An 18598-nucleotide genomic window follows, 5' to 3' on the forward strand; every position below is an offset into this window, starting at 1 on the left:
GTGAGCTAGTGGTAAAACAAGCATACCTTCCAACTAACGCCAGGCCAGCCGCATGATAATGATCCAGCCATAGTTTTGTATTCCCATTTGCTGGTCTGTTAACATTGCAACCTCAATAAAGACCGTACTGAATCGTTATCACCGACATGGAGTTGGTTCAGCAATATATAATACAGACGCGGTTTTGCTTCCGTCACTCTCCTGCTTTAATCAAGGTAAAATTGTTCATTTCTATGCACAGATTTTCCTTCTGCTTGTTAAAGACGCAATTTCAATAAAAAGCGTGGGCAAGACAAGCAAAGGATTCTGGGAAAGGACATTTTCCACAGCTCAAGTTATCAAGAACTCAAAACCAGGCAGAGGCAGGTAGCTTTATTGCCGAAAAGTCATTTGTACACAATTTCCCGCTTTTTTCTTGATGTGCATTGAGTTTCCTGGTTGCATACAGATGCAAAACAAACTCTTCGGGCAATTAACAAGTCAGGATACCACTTTAAACACCCTTCAGTGCCAGGGGTTTAAAGATAGAAATAGTGAATTTTATCATCCCTTTTTTTTTTTGTTCTTTTAAAAGGTTCTACAAAGCAGATCGTTATTTTGAATTACTTAATGTAATTGGATTCTTTAACACGACTCAATCCTCCCTAATCTAATGGTTGCCCTTGTTTGTAAAATAAATAATGTTCTTATTGTGTAATTTTAACTGGTACGTATGGTTCTTGCCATTTATCCGTTTGATTTAGGATGGTAGTATAATTTATTTTACACAAAACAGAAGAAAAAACAATCAATAGCTAGCATTTTACCTGTATAAACAGACGTTCTCTGAATGTTCATCATGAAAAAAAATTGATGTTCCAAGGATTACGGTGGCCTGACAGTGACATGTTTTATAGGTGAAAGGGTCAATCCAAGGAGGACCAAAGTGACCGGAAACAAATGTGTAATGGGTTAAAGTCCCATGGACTAAGAAAATGGAAACACTCTCTTTACTCTTTGCAATGCATCGTTGGCAACTCTGGCAGCAAAAGGGTTAACACTTTCACCCAGTGAGAAATCATCAATGCACTTGCAGGTACACCGGCACTGAAGGGGGTTATTAGCGTACAAATCCTCTGCAATTAGGCAAGTGAACTCCTACAACACATCTTAAATTTAACATAGATCAGCCCGACTTTCCCAGCCAGCAGCCTTCAAAAAAACCCTCAAAAATGTTGTACAATTTATACAATTATATTCTTTACTATTCAACTGGCGAGAGTCTGCTCAGTAGCTGTGCTCATTTCGGGAGCTTTGTAATTGGTGTCACGCAGAGCGTTCCTCTGCAGCGTGTCAGTACAGCAAGGTGACAGTCCTTGGGGTCACAGCGCCATAAGCGGGTAGAGAATGACATTTCACTATGAGGAGCCCCTCTACCTCGGCCCCTGTGGCTGCAAAGGAGTTAATTGCGCCTGTAGTTCACACTTAATACGGCTGCTAAACCTCTCTCTCTCACATGTGACATCTCTGGATTTCAGAGAAGCTCGGGTTAAGACTGCTGGTCCATAACGTTCCTGTGAAGGCTGCATGAAAAACAGCTCAGTGCCGCCTGCTGGGGTGAAGCAAGTGAAAATAAACAGGAGTTGCCATGTGGCCACTCTACTGCAGGCTTTGGGCCTATATGTAAAATGAACATAATCTTGATAATCTGCTTCAAAGGGTACCACACTAACATCATTTTCAAGATGCTGTACATTTATTTTTTTTGGGGGGGAGGGGAGAGGGAGGGGGCACTTCACCTTTATAGGGTCTTCGTTAAGGCAGCATTGTGTGCATTTTAATTCACACATTTTCTGAAAGGGAGAAATCTTTGAGTACATTCTCCCTGGTCCCACGCCTGGCTCATTTGCAACATGCCGATACCCGATAGCAAGAACATTGCTTGGGTGAGTGATCCCAATAAATGTACGATCCTGCTCTTCATGCTATGAGTTGTAGAGCAGCAAGGAGGTTATGCTGTGAAAGGCCATCTCCCCCCCTACCCCTTTCAAGAAAAGTATAAGACATACGGTCATCAGTGTACAAATATCAGAGCCCTTTTATCCAATGTGAGTATAAAAAGACTGCAGCCTAGACAGATGTTCATATAAAGCAATGCAGATTATGTCTGTATATCACGGGAGAGCGATTTCAGTTTTTTTTTTATATCCAATATATTAAACTGGGGCTTCAACAAGATTTTAAAGCATAGCACATCGCAGACATCTCTCGAAATGTGAGTTTTTTTTTTTTTAAATCACCAACAAAAATGCAGCTTTATTTATATATTATATAAACAAAATATACACTAGTTTTACTGCAGAAATCTTGCCTTTCCAGTGAAACTGTTGCGTTGTAATAAAATAATTTTGTATGAAATCTTTTTTTTTTTTCCCCCCTTAAACTAGCTACGATATCTTCCCGATATATCTTTTCCTATACAATTTAAATATATATACATATCATCTTTCTTTTTAGTTTTCCGGCAACGTTACATTGGTCTTTTGCTGTCCAGCTAAAGTGTTCTGGGTGCCTTTTTCCTGCAACTTCTTACAAATTTGCATCATTCCAGGGGAAACACAACAGAAAATGCCAATGAAAATGCAATTATTAGTCATCTTTTTTTTTTGTTGCTTTTAACGTTTATACAAAATCTACAAATAAAATCAGAAAAATTTGCTTCTGTACATCGGGGACATTTCTTTTTGCGAAAGTCTTGTGGCGTGATAAATAAAAACGCTCATTTTCTTCAAACTTCCCACGTGGATCGGGGAGAAGGGCGTCAGGTTCACGTTGCTGGTGCCAGTCTAGGGCATCTGAGATGCAATGAGGTACCATACAGTGCTTCTGTGTGCCCGTAAAAAGGGCACTGACTTTATCGCAGGATACAAGTCAGGAGGAAGGTGGTACCCCTCCCTTTTTTAAACTCCCCTCTGATTTGCGGCTGCCAGTTAATGTCATTGCGCTGCCTTCTTAGGGAGAAGGATGCAGCGTGCACTAGCGAAACCACTTTCCTCTTCCAAACCCTTCGCTGATCGTCCAGGCACCCACCTCACCTTCGCCAAGAGGGGTGAAAAAATTGGAGCGATTCTTGCAAAGCACTTGGGGGTGAGGGGGGGAGAGGTGGGAGAAAGGTGGGGGCTTCAGTGGTCCTTTTTCTCCACGGTGGTGGAGATTATCTCGGCGAACTTGCGCAGCTGCTCACTGGCCGTGTGGGACTCCACCTGCAGGCGCTGGTTGTTCTGTCGCAGATTGGCCACCTCCGCCTGCAGAACCTCCTTATCCAGCTTTTCCTGCGGGGAACAATGTCATACATATAAAGCCTGGGCTGTGTGTGACACAGGCAGCAGAGATTCATAAAGACTCTAAAGCACAAGCTGTGAATTCTCAGGGTGGCACGAACAGGGAAAGTTACCATTTTCATATTTTTATTCTTATTATATATTTTGCACAGAGCACTATTTAGGCAATTTCACAGCCTTTTTATTCCTTCACTGATGAAACGTTTTTTTATTATTATTTGTGCTTCATCACCAGTGCGTCCGCGTGTATGTATGCGCGTGCGCACGTACGTACATATATATATATATATATATATATAGCAACTGTAAATATTCCTGTATATTCATTTGCATGTCTTAGACAGGTCTGCAACCGTCTTTCACCATTATCACCCAGCAAACAGCATGTCTAAGACATGCAAATGAATATACAGGAATATTTAGTTGCTTTATGCTTTACTGTGGAGGGTTTTAGTCACTTTTTTTACCCACCATAACCATAATAGTCATATATATATAATATATATATATATATATATATTATATATATGTGTGTGTGTGTGTATATATGTGTGTGTGTGTATGTATAGGTGTGTGTGTATGTATAGGTGTGTGTGTATGTATAGGTGTGTGTGTATGTATTGGTGTGTGTGTGTGTATAGGTGTGTGTGTATGTATAGGTGTGTGTATGTGTGTACCTTTCAGTAACTTTTTGTATACCACATCTAATCCTCTGGCAGCTGGATTTTACCGATCAAATACTAATTTTTCATGCTGTTGAAGCGGAGTACTCCTTCCCACATATGCACACGCTCACACACAGGAAGAGAAAGCACACCATATACACACAAAAATTAGCTCACAATTGGTAAGTGCATGAGTCATAAATAGTATATAAAAAATGTACTTCACCAAAATCAAGAGACCATGGAAGGAGATTTTTTTTTGTTGCAAAATCTCTAATTTTTGTCCTTTTGGAGATAAAACTCAACACAGTCCTCTTGATGAGGTCTTACCAATGATCCCTAAAGTGGCATTACCCACCACTATACTAATAAACAACTGGAATTGTAAAGAAAAAGTGAGTGAGTTAAAGCAGCTGTTCAAGCAATATCCTACTGTACATGTGTTTTGTAAAAATAAATCAGTTCTGTACTATGAGAAAATACATGTAGTATTTAAAAAAAAAATGTTTCAAAGACATTTTTAATGTTTGTAATGTAGAAGCATTTCCAAAGTGACAGCCCCCTCCCCCTCTGATAGGCTCTGGCTCTTAAGACCCGCCCGCTCTCTAGCAGTGACCCAATTGTATCTAGTACCAGCTCAGTCACATAATATTGCTGGACTACATTGCCCACAATGCTGTGCAAGAACTGAATTAAATAATCCGAGCAAGCGATTGATTACAGGAGAACGGATCGTTCTGCAACTTAGCTAATCACTTGTCAGTGTGCAGATTGTATTGATGCACATATTGATTGGGAAAAAAAATATATATATCTTTTTAAAAAACGGCAGTTTGAACTGAAATAGTCTTGAAACGTCACTTAGAAAACTGTGAGGCTGCAGTGCACCGAGATGAACAAACATTGACCTCCTCCTGTAATTGCACAAGCCGGTTCTCTCACTGCTGTGTAAAGACGAGATGTAGGACAGGTGTGAACTATTCCAGGAGAAGCAGAAGCCAGTGAATCTCAATGTACTGCAAACTTCTAGTCTTTTCAATGACATCCCAGAATCGTGCACAGCTGCCCTCCCGAGCCTGGTTTCTGCTCCTGGGGACTCCTGCATACCTTTTGAAGGTCAGTATGGAGCTGCTTCAACATGACTTCCAGCTGCATCACCTTCCCGGTGAGATCTGGAGACAGCTCGTCACTGGAAGGAAAGGAATTCATTCATTATATGTGCTGAGCGCAGACAGGGGAAGAACGGCCATATGAGCACACTAACTAACCCAGTCTTCCAATGTCCGCACTAAATAGATGTATTACAGGCATGTGAGGTGCTGTGTGTATGTATGTGCATGTTGGTGAGTCAGCGTGTATCACTGTGTTAGTGAATTTGTGTAGTGGTCAAGAGCATCAGGTGTTGGATTAGGGGTCAGCAGCTAGAAATGGCAGAAGGCACCATTAATCCCTGCCAGCAACGCATTGCTCTGCATGTTTTACATTGCGCGCTGTGTTACCATATCACTCTGCGCTTTATTACAATGCTCTGCAATGCTTGGCTGGCCGCTTTGGCAGTGAAAGTGTTAAAGATCACTGTGCACGCCCATCACTCAGTGCAGCAAAATGAAGACCTGCTTAGCACTGCCATGGCACAGTGACCTGCTTAGCAATGCCATGGCACAGTGACCTGCATTGCACATCATGAATCGGACGCGAGTGACCCACACAGGCACTACAGGCAGGGAGACATGCTCCCTTCATGCACCTAAATGAATCCTTCTAATGTTCCTGGTGCGATAACTTTTTACATGCATCAGCGGTGCCTGCTGTGCATGTTTTTACAGCAGGGACCTGGGCGAGCTGTGGCCCCATTACCTGGATGTGGGGGTGGTGCGTGGTGTGTGCTGCCTCTCAAGGCTCAGGTGAGTAGTCCCCAGGCTCTGTGAGGGACGTAGCTCAGGAGAGAGCGCTGTGTCGTTCAGAGAGAAGAGGGAGGACGCTCTCTGCACTGAAAGGGAGAGACAGACACGTAGTTATAACCGTTTTTCATACCCCCCCCTCCTTTTCCCTCTTATTTTTATATGCAAGCACGTGACAATGTATAATTCTACATGCTTACCTACGCTGGCAATCGTTTAGTGCTCCTGTTATAAATCTGCTAAAATCCTGATTGTGTGCCTAACATAATGGCCGCCTTTCAGTTTCAATCAAACTGTCAGTAAATGTAACTCAGCAGCTACAATGTATCTGTATATTACTAAGGTAACATTATCTATTCTTACAGTTTGTATCAGAAACTGCTGGGAACATTTGCAACAAATGATCACTGAGCATTGCGGGCAAGTTGAGTGCGCTTGAAAGTTCATTTTTTTTGTTTACTCAAGCGCTAGGCTTGAGTGAGCGTGTGGACCGCGTGAGCGGGGACTTACACGTATAGATTTAAGTAAAAGCGGCAAGCACCGCTCGCACAACACGTTCAGCGCTAGCGGGGACGCAACCTTAGATTGTAAGCTCTATGCTGCAAAAATATATTGAATGTGCAAAACTCTCTATAAGTTGAAGCACTATATACAGCATAGTCTTTATGCTGAAGCAGTGCTCAGTGGTAATGTCACTGCATTTGAAGTGGATGATCTCAGTTGGAATTCCAGTGTCAATTCTACTTGTGACCGCGAGCAGGTTACTGCATCTCTAAAAATGTGAACGTTGGCTCTTCTGGGCAGAGACTGCTAAATAATATGCACAATGCTACGGACCTTGTTAGCGCTGCATAAGAAATAAATATTATTATCACACTACTCATGCACTTAGAAATGTACCCTATTTATAGTGCATGTCAGCAGAAGGGAGGTCTGTGTGTGCGACTCAGAGTTTGGGCCAGTGACAGCCTTTTACCTTCATAAGCCTTAGCAGCACTGACCAGACTGGACCACTCTAGGCCGGCTGCTGTGTCCGGGAGAGGCATCATCCCGGGATCTATGCGCCTGGTGTTACCGTCTCGGACCTCCGTCAGTGACAGCTCTGAGGCAGAGATGGTGGCTTCAGGGAGAAAGGATAAGAGAGTCATTTCAGGTCAGTGCTGGGGTCCAGTTATTACTGTGGGCCGAGTGATATTATGAATCCGAGCAGTGATCCAGTCAAATGAGCCACCCGTGCCGAAGCTGGGATATCCTGAAAACCTGACCTGTTGGTGGCCTTTGAGTACTGGAGTTGGTCACCCTTGCTTTAACCCTTTTAGTGGCATGTATTGCACAGGAAGTGGGCCCCTCTGGCACTGAATGGGTTAATGGTTGGCAAGCTGTGAGACGGTAAATCTGCCTTAATAAACCTGGCGAAGGGCATGCGTGATTTGGTTTGTTACTTAACACCCTGGCTGCCCCAGCGTAGGAAAGGGGCTGAGTGAAGAATAGCTTACAGGTCTTCTCCGGCAGGCTGGGCGGGTGCTGCCTGCGGGCGGGCAGAGTGCTGGATGGGTAGGAGCTGGTGAACAGCACATCGCTGCCCAGAGAAGTTTCCAGGCTGGGAGAGCAGGCAAAGCTGGGATCCCTGCGCCCGCTGCAGAGGCTCTCATCCGACAGAGTCCTGTGCAGGGTCTTCTGCGGTGACTGAAAGGTGGGAGAGGACAAGACCACACAGAGGTAGTTAAAATCCAGGCCCGGCATACTTAACAGTGCTCTCCTTTCTTAAACCATCTCCTGTGGCAGGGGTCTGCATTGCGCTGCATTCAGATCGCTTTATGTGTTGACACATTGCACTGCATGTTAAATCTCTGTGTTGACGCATTTCTCTGCATCTAAGATCGTTTCGTGTTGACGCATTGCGCTGCATGTTAGATCGTTGTGTTAACGCATTTCTCTGCATGTTAAACCGCGGTGTGTGTTGACGCATTTCTCTGCATGTTAAACCGCTGGGTGTGTTGACGCATTTCTCTGCATGTTAAACCGCGGTGTGTGTTGACGCATTTCTCTGCATGTTAAACCGCTGGGTGTGTTGACGCATATCTCTGCATGTTAAATCGCCGTGTGTTGACGCATTTCTCTGCATGTTAAATCGCCGTGTTGACGCATTTCTCTGCATGTTAAATCGCTGGGTGTTGACGCATTTCTCTGCATGTTAAATCGCTGGGTGTGTTGACGCATTTCTCTGCATGTTAAATCGCTGGGTGTGTTGACGCTTTGCTCTGGCAGTGAAGGGCATACAGCAGCAATCCCAACTATTTTTTTTCCACCTTAGAAGACCAGGGGGAGCCCACGTGGGGCAAACGTGATGCTTCAGCTCCACCATCCCCCTAGTTGATGGTAAAATTAACTTTGACGGTTTTGTCGTTTCTAGCAAACCCCCCTCCACAAATATGGCCGTCGGGCGATGATGTTGCACTTTTCTACTGGTGAACCCGGCAGCCAAATTTGTAGTTTTCTTTGCCAAGACTGACCTAGCGGTGATATAGTCTCTGCCTGCTCCCTGCTGCTCACACTTATTTCATCAGCACATGGTTTATTGTGGTATTTTGGGTGATTCATGTACCTCCCCTGACCTATGTACTCTGGGAATTACCCACAGGATGGTCTTTACCCGTGGGTGTTAGATTTTTTCGTGAACAAGATGAGATTGGGCGTGGTATCGGTGTGTGTATATATGTACTGTATACACACACACGCGCATGTGTATAGTTGCATTTCTCTTTATGTACAGTGTGTGTGTGTGTGTGTGTGTGTGTGTGTGTGTGTGTGTGTGTGTGTGTAATATGTACCCTGTTCCCTAGCAAAATTTGGTATTTAAACCTCTATAATAGACTATCCAATTACTCCCCTGATGAAGTCACACGTGATGAAACACAATGGGACATGCACAGGCGTCCGCGTACCAGCTGATGCGGAAGTAGAGATCATTGCGAGAGGCAAGATTTGAAACGGCTCTGTATGCGGTCAACTGAAGGCTAACATTCTCCGTGGATGTTCCCGAAACGGATTACACATCTCTGCCTGGTTGGCTTCCCTGGAAACTTTCTTCTAGTGGATGTCGGTTATCAGTCTAGAGCGCTGGTGCCGATCTCCCATCCATTCCGTGGCGGGACGTCTGATGCAGTAGTTTTACTCTGACATGCGAGTTTAAATACCCCCCCTTGTGGGCGCAAGTCCTTGTGATTTTTTAATTGTATTAAATTATTTTACTGTTTAGTGTTTGAGTTACGCTATGGAGCTTGCGTTTCTTTTCTTTTTCTCTATTTAGGTTGTCCTTTGTGATTTGGCTAAATCCCTTTAGAAGCTGCATTGGAGCTCCATACGATCAGCAGTACCTGATCTGGATTTCCATGCACATCACTCACGTTTTTTAAGCTTCGGCCTGGATTGAACATTTACTTTACTTATTGAAATTGATTGTCTTTTGAGAGTGTGGGTCACTATTAGTCATCACTTTCTACACATTAATATTATATTTATTGCTGATTCACATTTACATTATTTGATATATCATATTAATCACATTTCACATCAATATATATTGGTTTAGTGCTACCATTTTCTTGTTTGTCTTACACAAAGACACAAAGACACAAAGACACAAAGACACAAAGACACGCACACAAAGACACACCCACAAAGACACACCCACAAAGACACACACGTACGTTCGTTGTGCAAGGTAAAGGGAGAGAGGTATAAAACAAACAAATCACTGAAGTGATCCAATATATCAACATAAAACCAACTGAAGAAAAAGGGGATTTATTAGTCCATGATGCAGACAAAAAGGCCTGGGGACCAAAATGTCAGGCTTTGTGTCTGTATCATGGACCAATACACACACACACACACGCGCACACACGCACACACGCACGCATGTATGTGTATAAAATAAAAAGATCACTTGTGAGCACATTCACACATATATACACACATTTTAAGTTATGGTGGGTGAAAAGGGCGATAAGAAACCTCCACCGTAAGAGGGGAGAGAGAGACTCACAACATACTCGCATGTATATTTCTGGCAACACATCTATATACATCCAACCCTTCCAAATGGTGGAACGAATGTAACAGTAAACAGGAAGTACCCAGCTGTGTAACTCCACTATAATTGGCTGAGTGGGACTAAAGTGAGCGAGAGAGTAAAAATGTGTGTGCTGGGGGTAACAATCCTGTGTTCCCTAAGTGGAAGCTGCATGGCACTGCAGAGGGCTGCTAGAGGACAGTGGGTACAGAGCTCTCCTCCTCACCATGCAGTCCTGCTCCTGCTCTGGCCCCAGGTTGTCCATTATGATCAACCTCTTCAGGTCGTCTTCAATGGTCGACTTGTAGTTCTTGCGCGGGGATCGCAGGTCTCTGAGGGATGCTCGCAGCCTGGGCTGACCGAACACGTTCTTTGTATTCACGTCCACTTGTCTAAAACAGGGAAACAGAGACACGCGTGGTTACAGGGAAGACCCAGTAAGGCTGCATTGCAAGGATATTCTCCACCAATTCTCCAGGACGCTGCTCATTCCTACCGCACACGAGAGTATGTGCATCGACTGATCTTCCCCACAGTGGTGCTGACATTTACTATTTGCCGAGGTTCCAGGGAAGATGCAACTTCTTAATTGCTACAAATCCCTGTAATCCCTGTAACCAGTACACACAGACACACACACAAAGAAAAATCCGTTGTCGGTGCACAACAGTAGTGATATGGTGAATGATTTAAAATGCATCCATTTTATGAAGCATACTATTAAAATGAGGCATAATAGATAAGATACACAATATAAAATAATGGTGCTAATAAAAAAACATCTAGGTGTTCTATAATGGGGTTCCCAGACCGGAGAGAATCACAGGGCAGTGCGGAGAGGTCAAGTATCTAGTTGTCACTCGGTCGGGAAACAAATATACCGGTCACATGCAACTTTGTATTTCTTATGTAGGCAGAGAGACGGACACTAAAAAAGGAACGGACAAGATGAAAGTAAATACATCTTGCCGCTCTTCATGTGGACACTATGTATGTATATACATATATACATACAAAATGGCAGCACTTACTTGCTAGGTAGGGCCCTCGAGGCTGGTCTGTGCTTGGTAAAGAAATTAAGTACAAACAATGGACATCAAGAAGAAATGTTTACCAGCAGAAAAGACAAAAACAGAACTGTGAATAAAGACATTGCTTTCTTGTAACATACTCCACATGCAATGTCCATTGTTTATATCAGGGGTTCTCAACTCCAGTCCTTAACACGCCCCAACAGGTCACGTTTTCAGTATATCCCTGCTTCAGCACAGGTGGCTCAACCAGTTCTTGCTTCAGCGCAGGTGGCTCAGTCTTCGGTCATCGACTAAGCCACTGATTGATCCACCTGCGCTGAAGCAGGGATATCCTTAAAAACAGACCTGTTGGGGGGGTCTTGAGGACTGGAGTTGAGAACACACACAATACACACACACACACACACACACACACACACACACACACAAACAAACAAACAAACAAACGGGGCATAATTAGGCAAATGAAGAGCAAGAAGACACTAATATTGATGTGCTATGCATTCTTCCAGAAGCAGCAGCAAAGGCAATCCAATCCATGAAGAATGGATAGGCCCAAAGAACTATGGAATAACAACTGAAATCTTGACGCAGTAGAGAAAATCCTTCTTTGTACATGTTGCTTGAAGAGCAAGAACATTCCAGAAAAATTAAACATTGTCATAGTTATCCTTCTCCATAAGAAAGGAGACAAAGACAAACTCAAGAGCTACACACCAGTCTACTGCCAATCAAGATTTTTTACTATGATACTCACTAATAGGCTGCAACAGAACCGGGCTCTTTGCCCAGCCATGAAAACAAGTGTGATTTCGCAGTGGATACAAGACAATGGAAGCGATTTCTCAATGGAATTAATCAAATGCTTTTTAAAAAATATATAATTTACGAATCCTGTCCATGATGTTGTAAATAAGAAATGAAAATGCTGAAAATGCCTACATTGATATTATAGGGCAGATTTACGGACTACGGTACATAAAGATACAAGCAAGATAAGTATTAGCAAGGGTATGCGACAGGGAGACAATCGCCAAAGCTTTTCACAGCAATACTTGAATTGTTCAAGACATTGAATTGATAAGAAGGAATCAAAATCAAATGTGACTACTTTAATCACGTATTGCAGACGACATTGTTATTTTTGCCCCAAATCCAGAAGATCTCCAGCAATGAATCATAGAACTTGAAGCACATAAGAAGGTGGGCCTCCATAAGAGTTTCACAAGACCAAAGTCTCAACTCTACAAAGATCAAAGGATGGAACAGAACTGTACGTCGTCTACCTTGGTCAACAAGTATCAATGAACGGGAACCTTGTGAATGAAATCCATGGAAGGAAAATGGGGTTGAGAGCATATAGAAGAAACACTGGAGCAAAGGAACTTTCCACTGTGCCACAAGAAGACGGTATATTCTGCCAGTGCTCACGTATGGATGTGAACCTCTGACCTCAACTGCAAGGACAATTCAGAAGCGTCACACAACATGATGTATGGAGAGATGAATGTTGGGTACTACCTGGAGACAGGAAAAAGAATGAAAGGGTTCGAAAGCAAAATTCAGACAATGACATGGGTGAATAAATTAAAATAGCAATGGGTCTGTCATACCGCAAGAGGAAATTACTATCGTTGGACAAAGATGGCAGTCAACTGGATTCCAAGGGATATCAAAAGGCAAAGACGATTACCAAAAGTAAGACGGAGAAGAAAGGCTTGCAACCACAGTACCTGGAATATGGCTGGGGGAGGCCTCCATTCAGCAGAAGACCAAAAAGGGGTTAAGATGAGATATATGGATTTATACATACACACATTTATATACACATACATACATATACACACACGCATATATATATATATATATATATATATATATATATATATATATATATATATATACACACACACACGTATATGCATATATATATATATATATATACACACACACACACACATATATATATATATATATATATATATATATATACATCATTAGTAGCAGTATTGATGTTGGTTTGGATGGTATAAAGAAACAATGGGGTGTTTTTAGCTTCTCACTAATCCCATCTCCGGCCTCAATATTATTCAGAGAGCAGATGTTCAGATAATCCTCTCTGCCGACATAGCTTCGTGATAAACCCTTCACGAGGAACCGCCGCTGACCTAGAATCCCCCAACGAACAAGTAGAATCTGAGGTACCCCTAATCACTGTCTCAGCTTGGGTCTGTGCTTCAAAGTCCTAACTCGGACCCTCAGAGGGAGGGTGGAAGGTTTCGTTCCGCTTTCCTTTGGCAAGGATGAATTCTGCCCAGAAGGGCGGGCAGAGCTGCAGTCTGCGTCTGTCTGTGCTGATAACTAGTGCACAGAGGCACAGCTGCAAATTAAATCCTGCTGAGCACCGGAGGCTCAGAAATGTTTACAAGTGTAAGAGGCCTTTTCCTACAGTGAGCTCAGCATTTAAAGGGGCAGTCCCTGCTAGGATCAAAATAAACCATCAGCAGTCAAATGTTTCAAGAGTTAAATGGCAATTTAAAATATAGATGGATTTTTTTCAATTATGTTATAAAGTTAGTCTGTAAACCTAGTGAGCCGAGACTTCCTGTAATTGCTCCCTTTTGTATGGTATTACGAGGTGCTAAACAGGAGTTTGTGCAGGTAATGCTCGCCGTGTATCCTCCCTGCTTATCTTTATTGGCGCTAACAGGACAAGGTGGGCAAGAGGGTGGGCACTTACATGACAAGCACCCCCCTCATGCAGAAGCCCCGATGAAAACAGCCAAATCTTTTCTTTTTACACGGATTCCTTTTCTTTATAGGTGCAATCCCACCCCACTAGCTGCCGAGAAAACAACCACTTCTTCGGAATTATTAAACAGTCTAATTGGCTGCCCTAATCAAACCTAACCATGCCAATAGCAAAGACGTGGCGGCTTTTTGTAGGGGAAAATTAATTTTTTTGGAGCCTCTGAATGTCAATATGGTATTTTCTTTTCCCCTTATATTACCCTGTCCTTATCAGAGCCAACAAAGATAAGCGGAGGGGGAGAGAGGGGACTTTGCCTGTGCAAACTGTTGTTGAAAACAGTGACATCTGACAAAAAGAAATCAAAGCCCTCCCAAATCTCTGCTCAACATGCTTGCAAACACTTTACAATGATTGAAAAATAGTTATACCACAGGTGTCAGATTTGGGTATGAAAGGCCTTGACTCTTTGGTCCAAAGTGGGACTGACCCCATAATCCTTACTGTGCCGGGGGTCACTCACTACTGCATCATGCGATCACTCCGGAGCAGGGAGATGGTGCGAGCAGGGAGATGGTGCGAGCAGGGAGATGGTGCGAGCAGACCCCGGTTGCTGCTTTGATCTGCTCCTAAAAAACTAGCAAGTGCCCACTGCATAACTGGTATGTCACAAGGGCCTCTGGTGTGGCAGGGCCCATGCTGTACCAGGTACATCATTAGGGCACCTTAAGGGTTAAACACCACTGCCATTAGGGCACTTTGATCTTAGGCGAAAATGACCCTTAAAAAGGAAAGACAACAAGATTGTTACATTCTTGACAAAAGGTTGCACCTTTACATGAACAAGCGTTATTGCAAAGCCTTGCAGTGTATAACATTCAGCCGCCTTAAAAAGAGAAATAAAAAGCAAGTGATTTTATAAACAAAAAACCCCCCAGCTCTGCACGGTATTAAACACTAGAAGCTTACGACTGATTGGGCCCCCGAATATAAGAAACATACGTAATAAGACGAGCAATAGGCGACACGGCATTTATTGCAAATTGAGTCAAATGCTGAAAGACGCCAACATTTCTGCCCTCACAGAGGCCTTCAGAACGGAATCGGACGTTTGGTTGCAGCAGTTTTGCCACGACCAAGTCTCCGCCGGCGTTAAGCCGCCATGGGAAAACTCCTACGCTGCCACCGCTGGACACTCAGCCGCCAACCGCATCACCAATAAGGCAAGTTGATTTCAGGGGTTTTAGCGCTAGGGTATGCAGTTCAAGATAGGGGTTTAGGTTTGTAGGGTAGGGGGTAGTGTTAATGTTAGGGTTTGTTTAGGATAAGGGTTAAGGTATGGGCCTCCCCTTGCAGGCGAGCAGCTGGCAGCCAGGCAAGTAGAGGCTAAATGGTGGCGGCAAAACGTCTGCAACAAAATGTCCTAGACGCCTTCATAAGGGCACCCAGCCAGCTCTGGCCATCTGAGTCTTCTGCCAGCCATCTGAATCACCAAGGACTTCCTGAGTATATGACGATGGCCACACAGGATATACAGGCCATTCCCAGCACCTGGAGGACCTCCACTTCAAGCAGCAATCTGTGACACACACACACACACACACACACAAATTTTCGTCTGCGACAAACAATGACCCCTGGGTTCAGCCTTTGATGACCAATAGAAAGACATGACATTTATTGTGAGATTACATTGCTGCCATCTTTGTTTTTCCTTGCAAGTAGTGGCAAAAGCAAAACAATAAATATCTTGAAAATGGTGGGGTCCCTAAAATGGCATGCTGCGGTTTAGCTCAGGAGGATCCCTGGTTCATAGAAGAAAAAACATTATTTTGCGGGTAGGGCACCGGATATCTGCTTTAAGTATGGACTTAATTAAAAACAGATACATTTTAGAGTGCCGACTGCTACTGTTTTATGGCAAAAGACTGCTTGGAATGGCCTGGTCTCTCTTCTAAGATATTGGAATACACCTTACAGCCTACTGACTTGAATGGGCTGCAAGGTGTCTTATGGCAGAAGACTGTTTAGCAAACATGTCCCACAACAATTGGGGAACACCCGAGACCTTACTTTTTTGGGTCTGTGAAGGTGGCGGGTCTAGGAGGCGTCTCTTCCGGTTTCTTCCACCCTGCAGGGATCTTGTTCCTCACGTTTTGCCGCGAGAAGAAGGACTTTGGGACGGAGCTGGACAGCTGGAAGGAGCTGGACTGCGACATGTGGGGCGACCGGGAGCCTTCGGTGACTGGGGTTTGAAACAAACTTGGCCTGTCGGGAAGGAGCACAGTATATTACCGCGTGGCAGTACCTCTGCGAAGCAGTGTATCCCAGTCTTGGCTAACTTTAGCCTGTATTTGGCGCAAAGCAGTGTGTCCACATTTTAAGGGTTTAAAACACCTCTGATAAAAGAGCGTAATATTCCATGTAGTGCAATATATAATTTGGTTGCTAATCCAGGGAAATTAGCATTCTTGCTGTCTGTCACTATTTCTGATCCCCCCCTCTATTTGCCACAGTCGTTCCTCTTCTCTTCCAACATCTGCATCTCCCAGTGTACTTATGGCAGGGTCGTGTTTAAGGGGTTACATCTGGGGGATTTATGCCTTTTACCCAAATCTTAGATTTAAAGGTCAGTTTGTAAACATGATGACACTTGGGAGGGGTTCGATTTCCTCTTTTGTCTGATATACCGACTCTGGCACTGAGAGTTTGAAGCAGGGGAACCTGGTTCAACTCCCGCTGTCGGCTCCTTGTAACCTTGGGCAAGTCACTTTATCTCCCTGTGCCTCAGGCACCAAAAACATAGATTGTAAGCTCCACGGGGCAGGGAGCTGTGCCTGCAAAATGTCTCTGTAAAGCGCTACGTAAAACTAGCAGCGCTATACAAGGACATGCTGTTATTATTACTTGTGTGTGTTCAACAAGAGGTTGCCAAGGGATTGCAGGGATTGCCCCCTCTCCCCCCTCCCCTTATCTTTCTTGGCTCTCTGATAAAGACAGGGTGGGATATTCATTCAGTGGACTTGAAACAATGTTTTTAATATTCAGAGAAGGAAAAGCAGCCAAATCTTTGTTTTTAGCATGTTAGATCAGTTAAAGGAAGCTAGTGTTAACCTTCACGAAAGTACATCTATACATTATTGATCACTGGTGGCTATTCAAGTGAACGACTGTTAACAACTGGTTGCCTCTTTAACTCCAATAAGAGATGTGGGTATAGCAGACTTCAATTTTCTTTGTATGTTAACACAACACATCATCACATCACCTGGGCTGCTTGTATACATCTGCTCCTCCCGTGCTTCCTGGAGGGTACAGCTTGGGTCTGTAACCCTTGCCCTTTCCACCAATGGAAGTCGCTGGTTCCCTTCTCTTCTCTGTGTGATAAGTGCCCTTCTCTGATATCCTGGCGCTGCTCTCATGCATGCCAGGGTAGGTGGAGCAGGCCACGGGCTTCTGCGGCTTGTCTCGGCGTGGGACAGGCCGGACGGGCTTTGCGAGGGGGCCGTTGGGGCTGGAGGTGTAGAGGGAGGTGTCGATGCCGCTGTCGTTGGAGGTGCCCTTGGACAGTGGTTCCAGATCTGCCTCCAGCTGCTCTGGGTTATCGAACCAGCGCTCGTCACTGTGGCTGCTGGAGGCGTTACTGGACAAGGTGTTGCTACTGGAGTGGCTCGAATACTGAGCGTCACCCTGCAACGGGACAAGGAGTCAAATGACATCTACGGTGTGATTACATACTGTGCAGAAAGTGTGTGCGAGATAGCACGTGTGCAGGAAGGGGGGGGGGAGTGCGAGCGGGGTGGTGTACACATGCGGGGGTGGGAGTACTGCTGTGTTGTGTGCGTTCGGTGGGGAGAAATAGGTATGCGTGGGAGGTTGCACGTGTGGTGGTGTGCACAGTGTGTATTTGGGGAGGAGTGGTGGTGTGTTGTGTGTAGTGGGGAGTGGTATATGTGAGATGGGGGGAGTGGTGTGTGTGAGATGGGGGAGTGGTGTGTGTGAGATGGGGAGTGGTGTGTGTGAGATGGGGGAGTGTTGTGTGTGAGTGTGTGTGATGGGGGAGTGGTGTGTGTGTGTGATGGGGGAGTGCTGTGTGTGTGTGATAGGGGAGTGGTGTGTGTGTGATGGGGAGTGGTGTGTGTGTGACAGTGGTGTGTGTGTGTGTGTGTGATGGGAGAGTGGTGTGTGTGTGTGTGTGTGTGTGATGGGAGAGTGGTGTGTGTGTGTGTGTGATGGGAGAGTGGTGTGTGTGTGTGTGTGATGGGAGAGTGGTGTGTGTGCGTGTGATGGGAGAGTGGTGTGTGTGCGTGTGTGTGATGGGAGAGTGGTGCGTGTGTGTGATGGGAGAGTGGTGTGTGTGTGTGTGTGTGTGTGTGATGGGAGAGTGGTGTGTGTGTGTGTGATGGGAGAGTGGTGTGTGTGTGTGATGGGGGAGTGGTGTGTGTGTGTGATGGGGGAGTGGTGTGTGTGTGATGGGGGAGTGGTGTGTGTGTGATGGGGAGTGGTGTGTGTGTGATGGGGAGTGGTGTGTGTGTGATGGGGAGTGGTGTGTGTGTGATGGGGAGTGGTGTGTGTGTGTGTGTGTGTGTGTGATGGGACAGTGGTGCGTGTGTGTGATGGGAGAGTGGTGTGTGTGTGTGTGTGATGGGAGAGTGGTGTGTGTGTGTGTGATGGGAGAGTGGTGTGTGTGTGTGATGGGAGAGTGGTGTGTGTGTGTGTGATGGGAGAGTGGTGTGTGTGTGTGTGATGGGAGAGTGGTGTGTGTGTGTGTGTGTGATGGGAGAGTGGTGTGTGTGTGTGTGTGTGTGTGATGGGAGAGTGGTGTGTGTGTGTGTGTGTGATGGGAGAGTGGTG

At 44.7% G+C, this 18598-nt stretch overlaps 1 protein-coding gene across 1 annotated transcript in view; it reads right to left on the reverse strand.

Annotated features, from left to right (window-relative positions):
- Positions 1-357: 357 nt before the first annotated feature.
- The window catches only part of LOC142486174 (signal-induced proliferation-associated 1-like protein 3), a 30298-nt gene continuing 12057 nt past the window's right edge, over positions 358-18598 (reverse strand). The window contains exons 4-11 of the mRNA XM_075584823.1: positions 17013-17434; positions 15818-16012; positions 10188-10353; positions 7383-7572; positions 6863-7006; positions 5843-5975; positions 5093-5174; positions 358-3311 (exon numbers count right to left, since the gene is read on the reverse strand). Of these exons, the coding sequence (XP_075440938.1) occupies positions 3162-3311; positions 5093-5174; positions 5843-5975; positions 6863-7006; positions 7383-7572; positions 10188-10353; positions 15818-16012; positions 17013-17434 (1482 nt within the window). The 3' untranslated portion in view covers positions 358-3161. The remainder of the gene's footprint in view (positions 3312-5092; positions 5175-5842; positions 5976-6862; positions 7007-7382; positions 7573-10187; positions 10354-15817; positions 16013-17012; positions 17435-18598) is intronic.

Source organism: Ascaphus truei, unplaced genomic scaffold (genome assembly GCF_040206685.1).
Source record: "Ascaphus truei isolate aAscTru1 unplaced genomic scaffold, aAscTru1.hap1 HAP1_SCAFFOLD_764, whole genome shotgun sequence".
Classification (NCBI taxonomy): domain Eukaryota; kingdom Metazoa; phylum Chordata; class Amphibia; order Anura; family Ascaphidae; genus Ascaphus; species Ascaphus truei.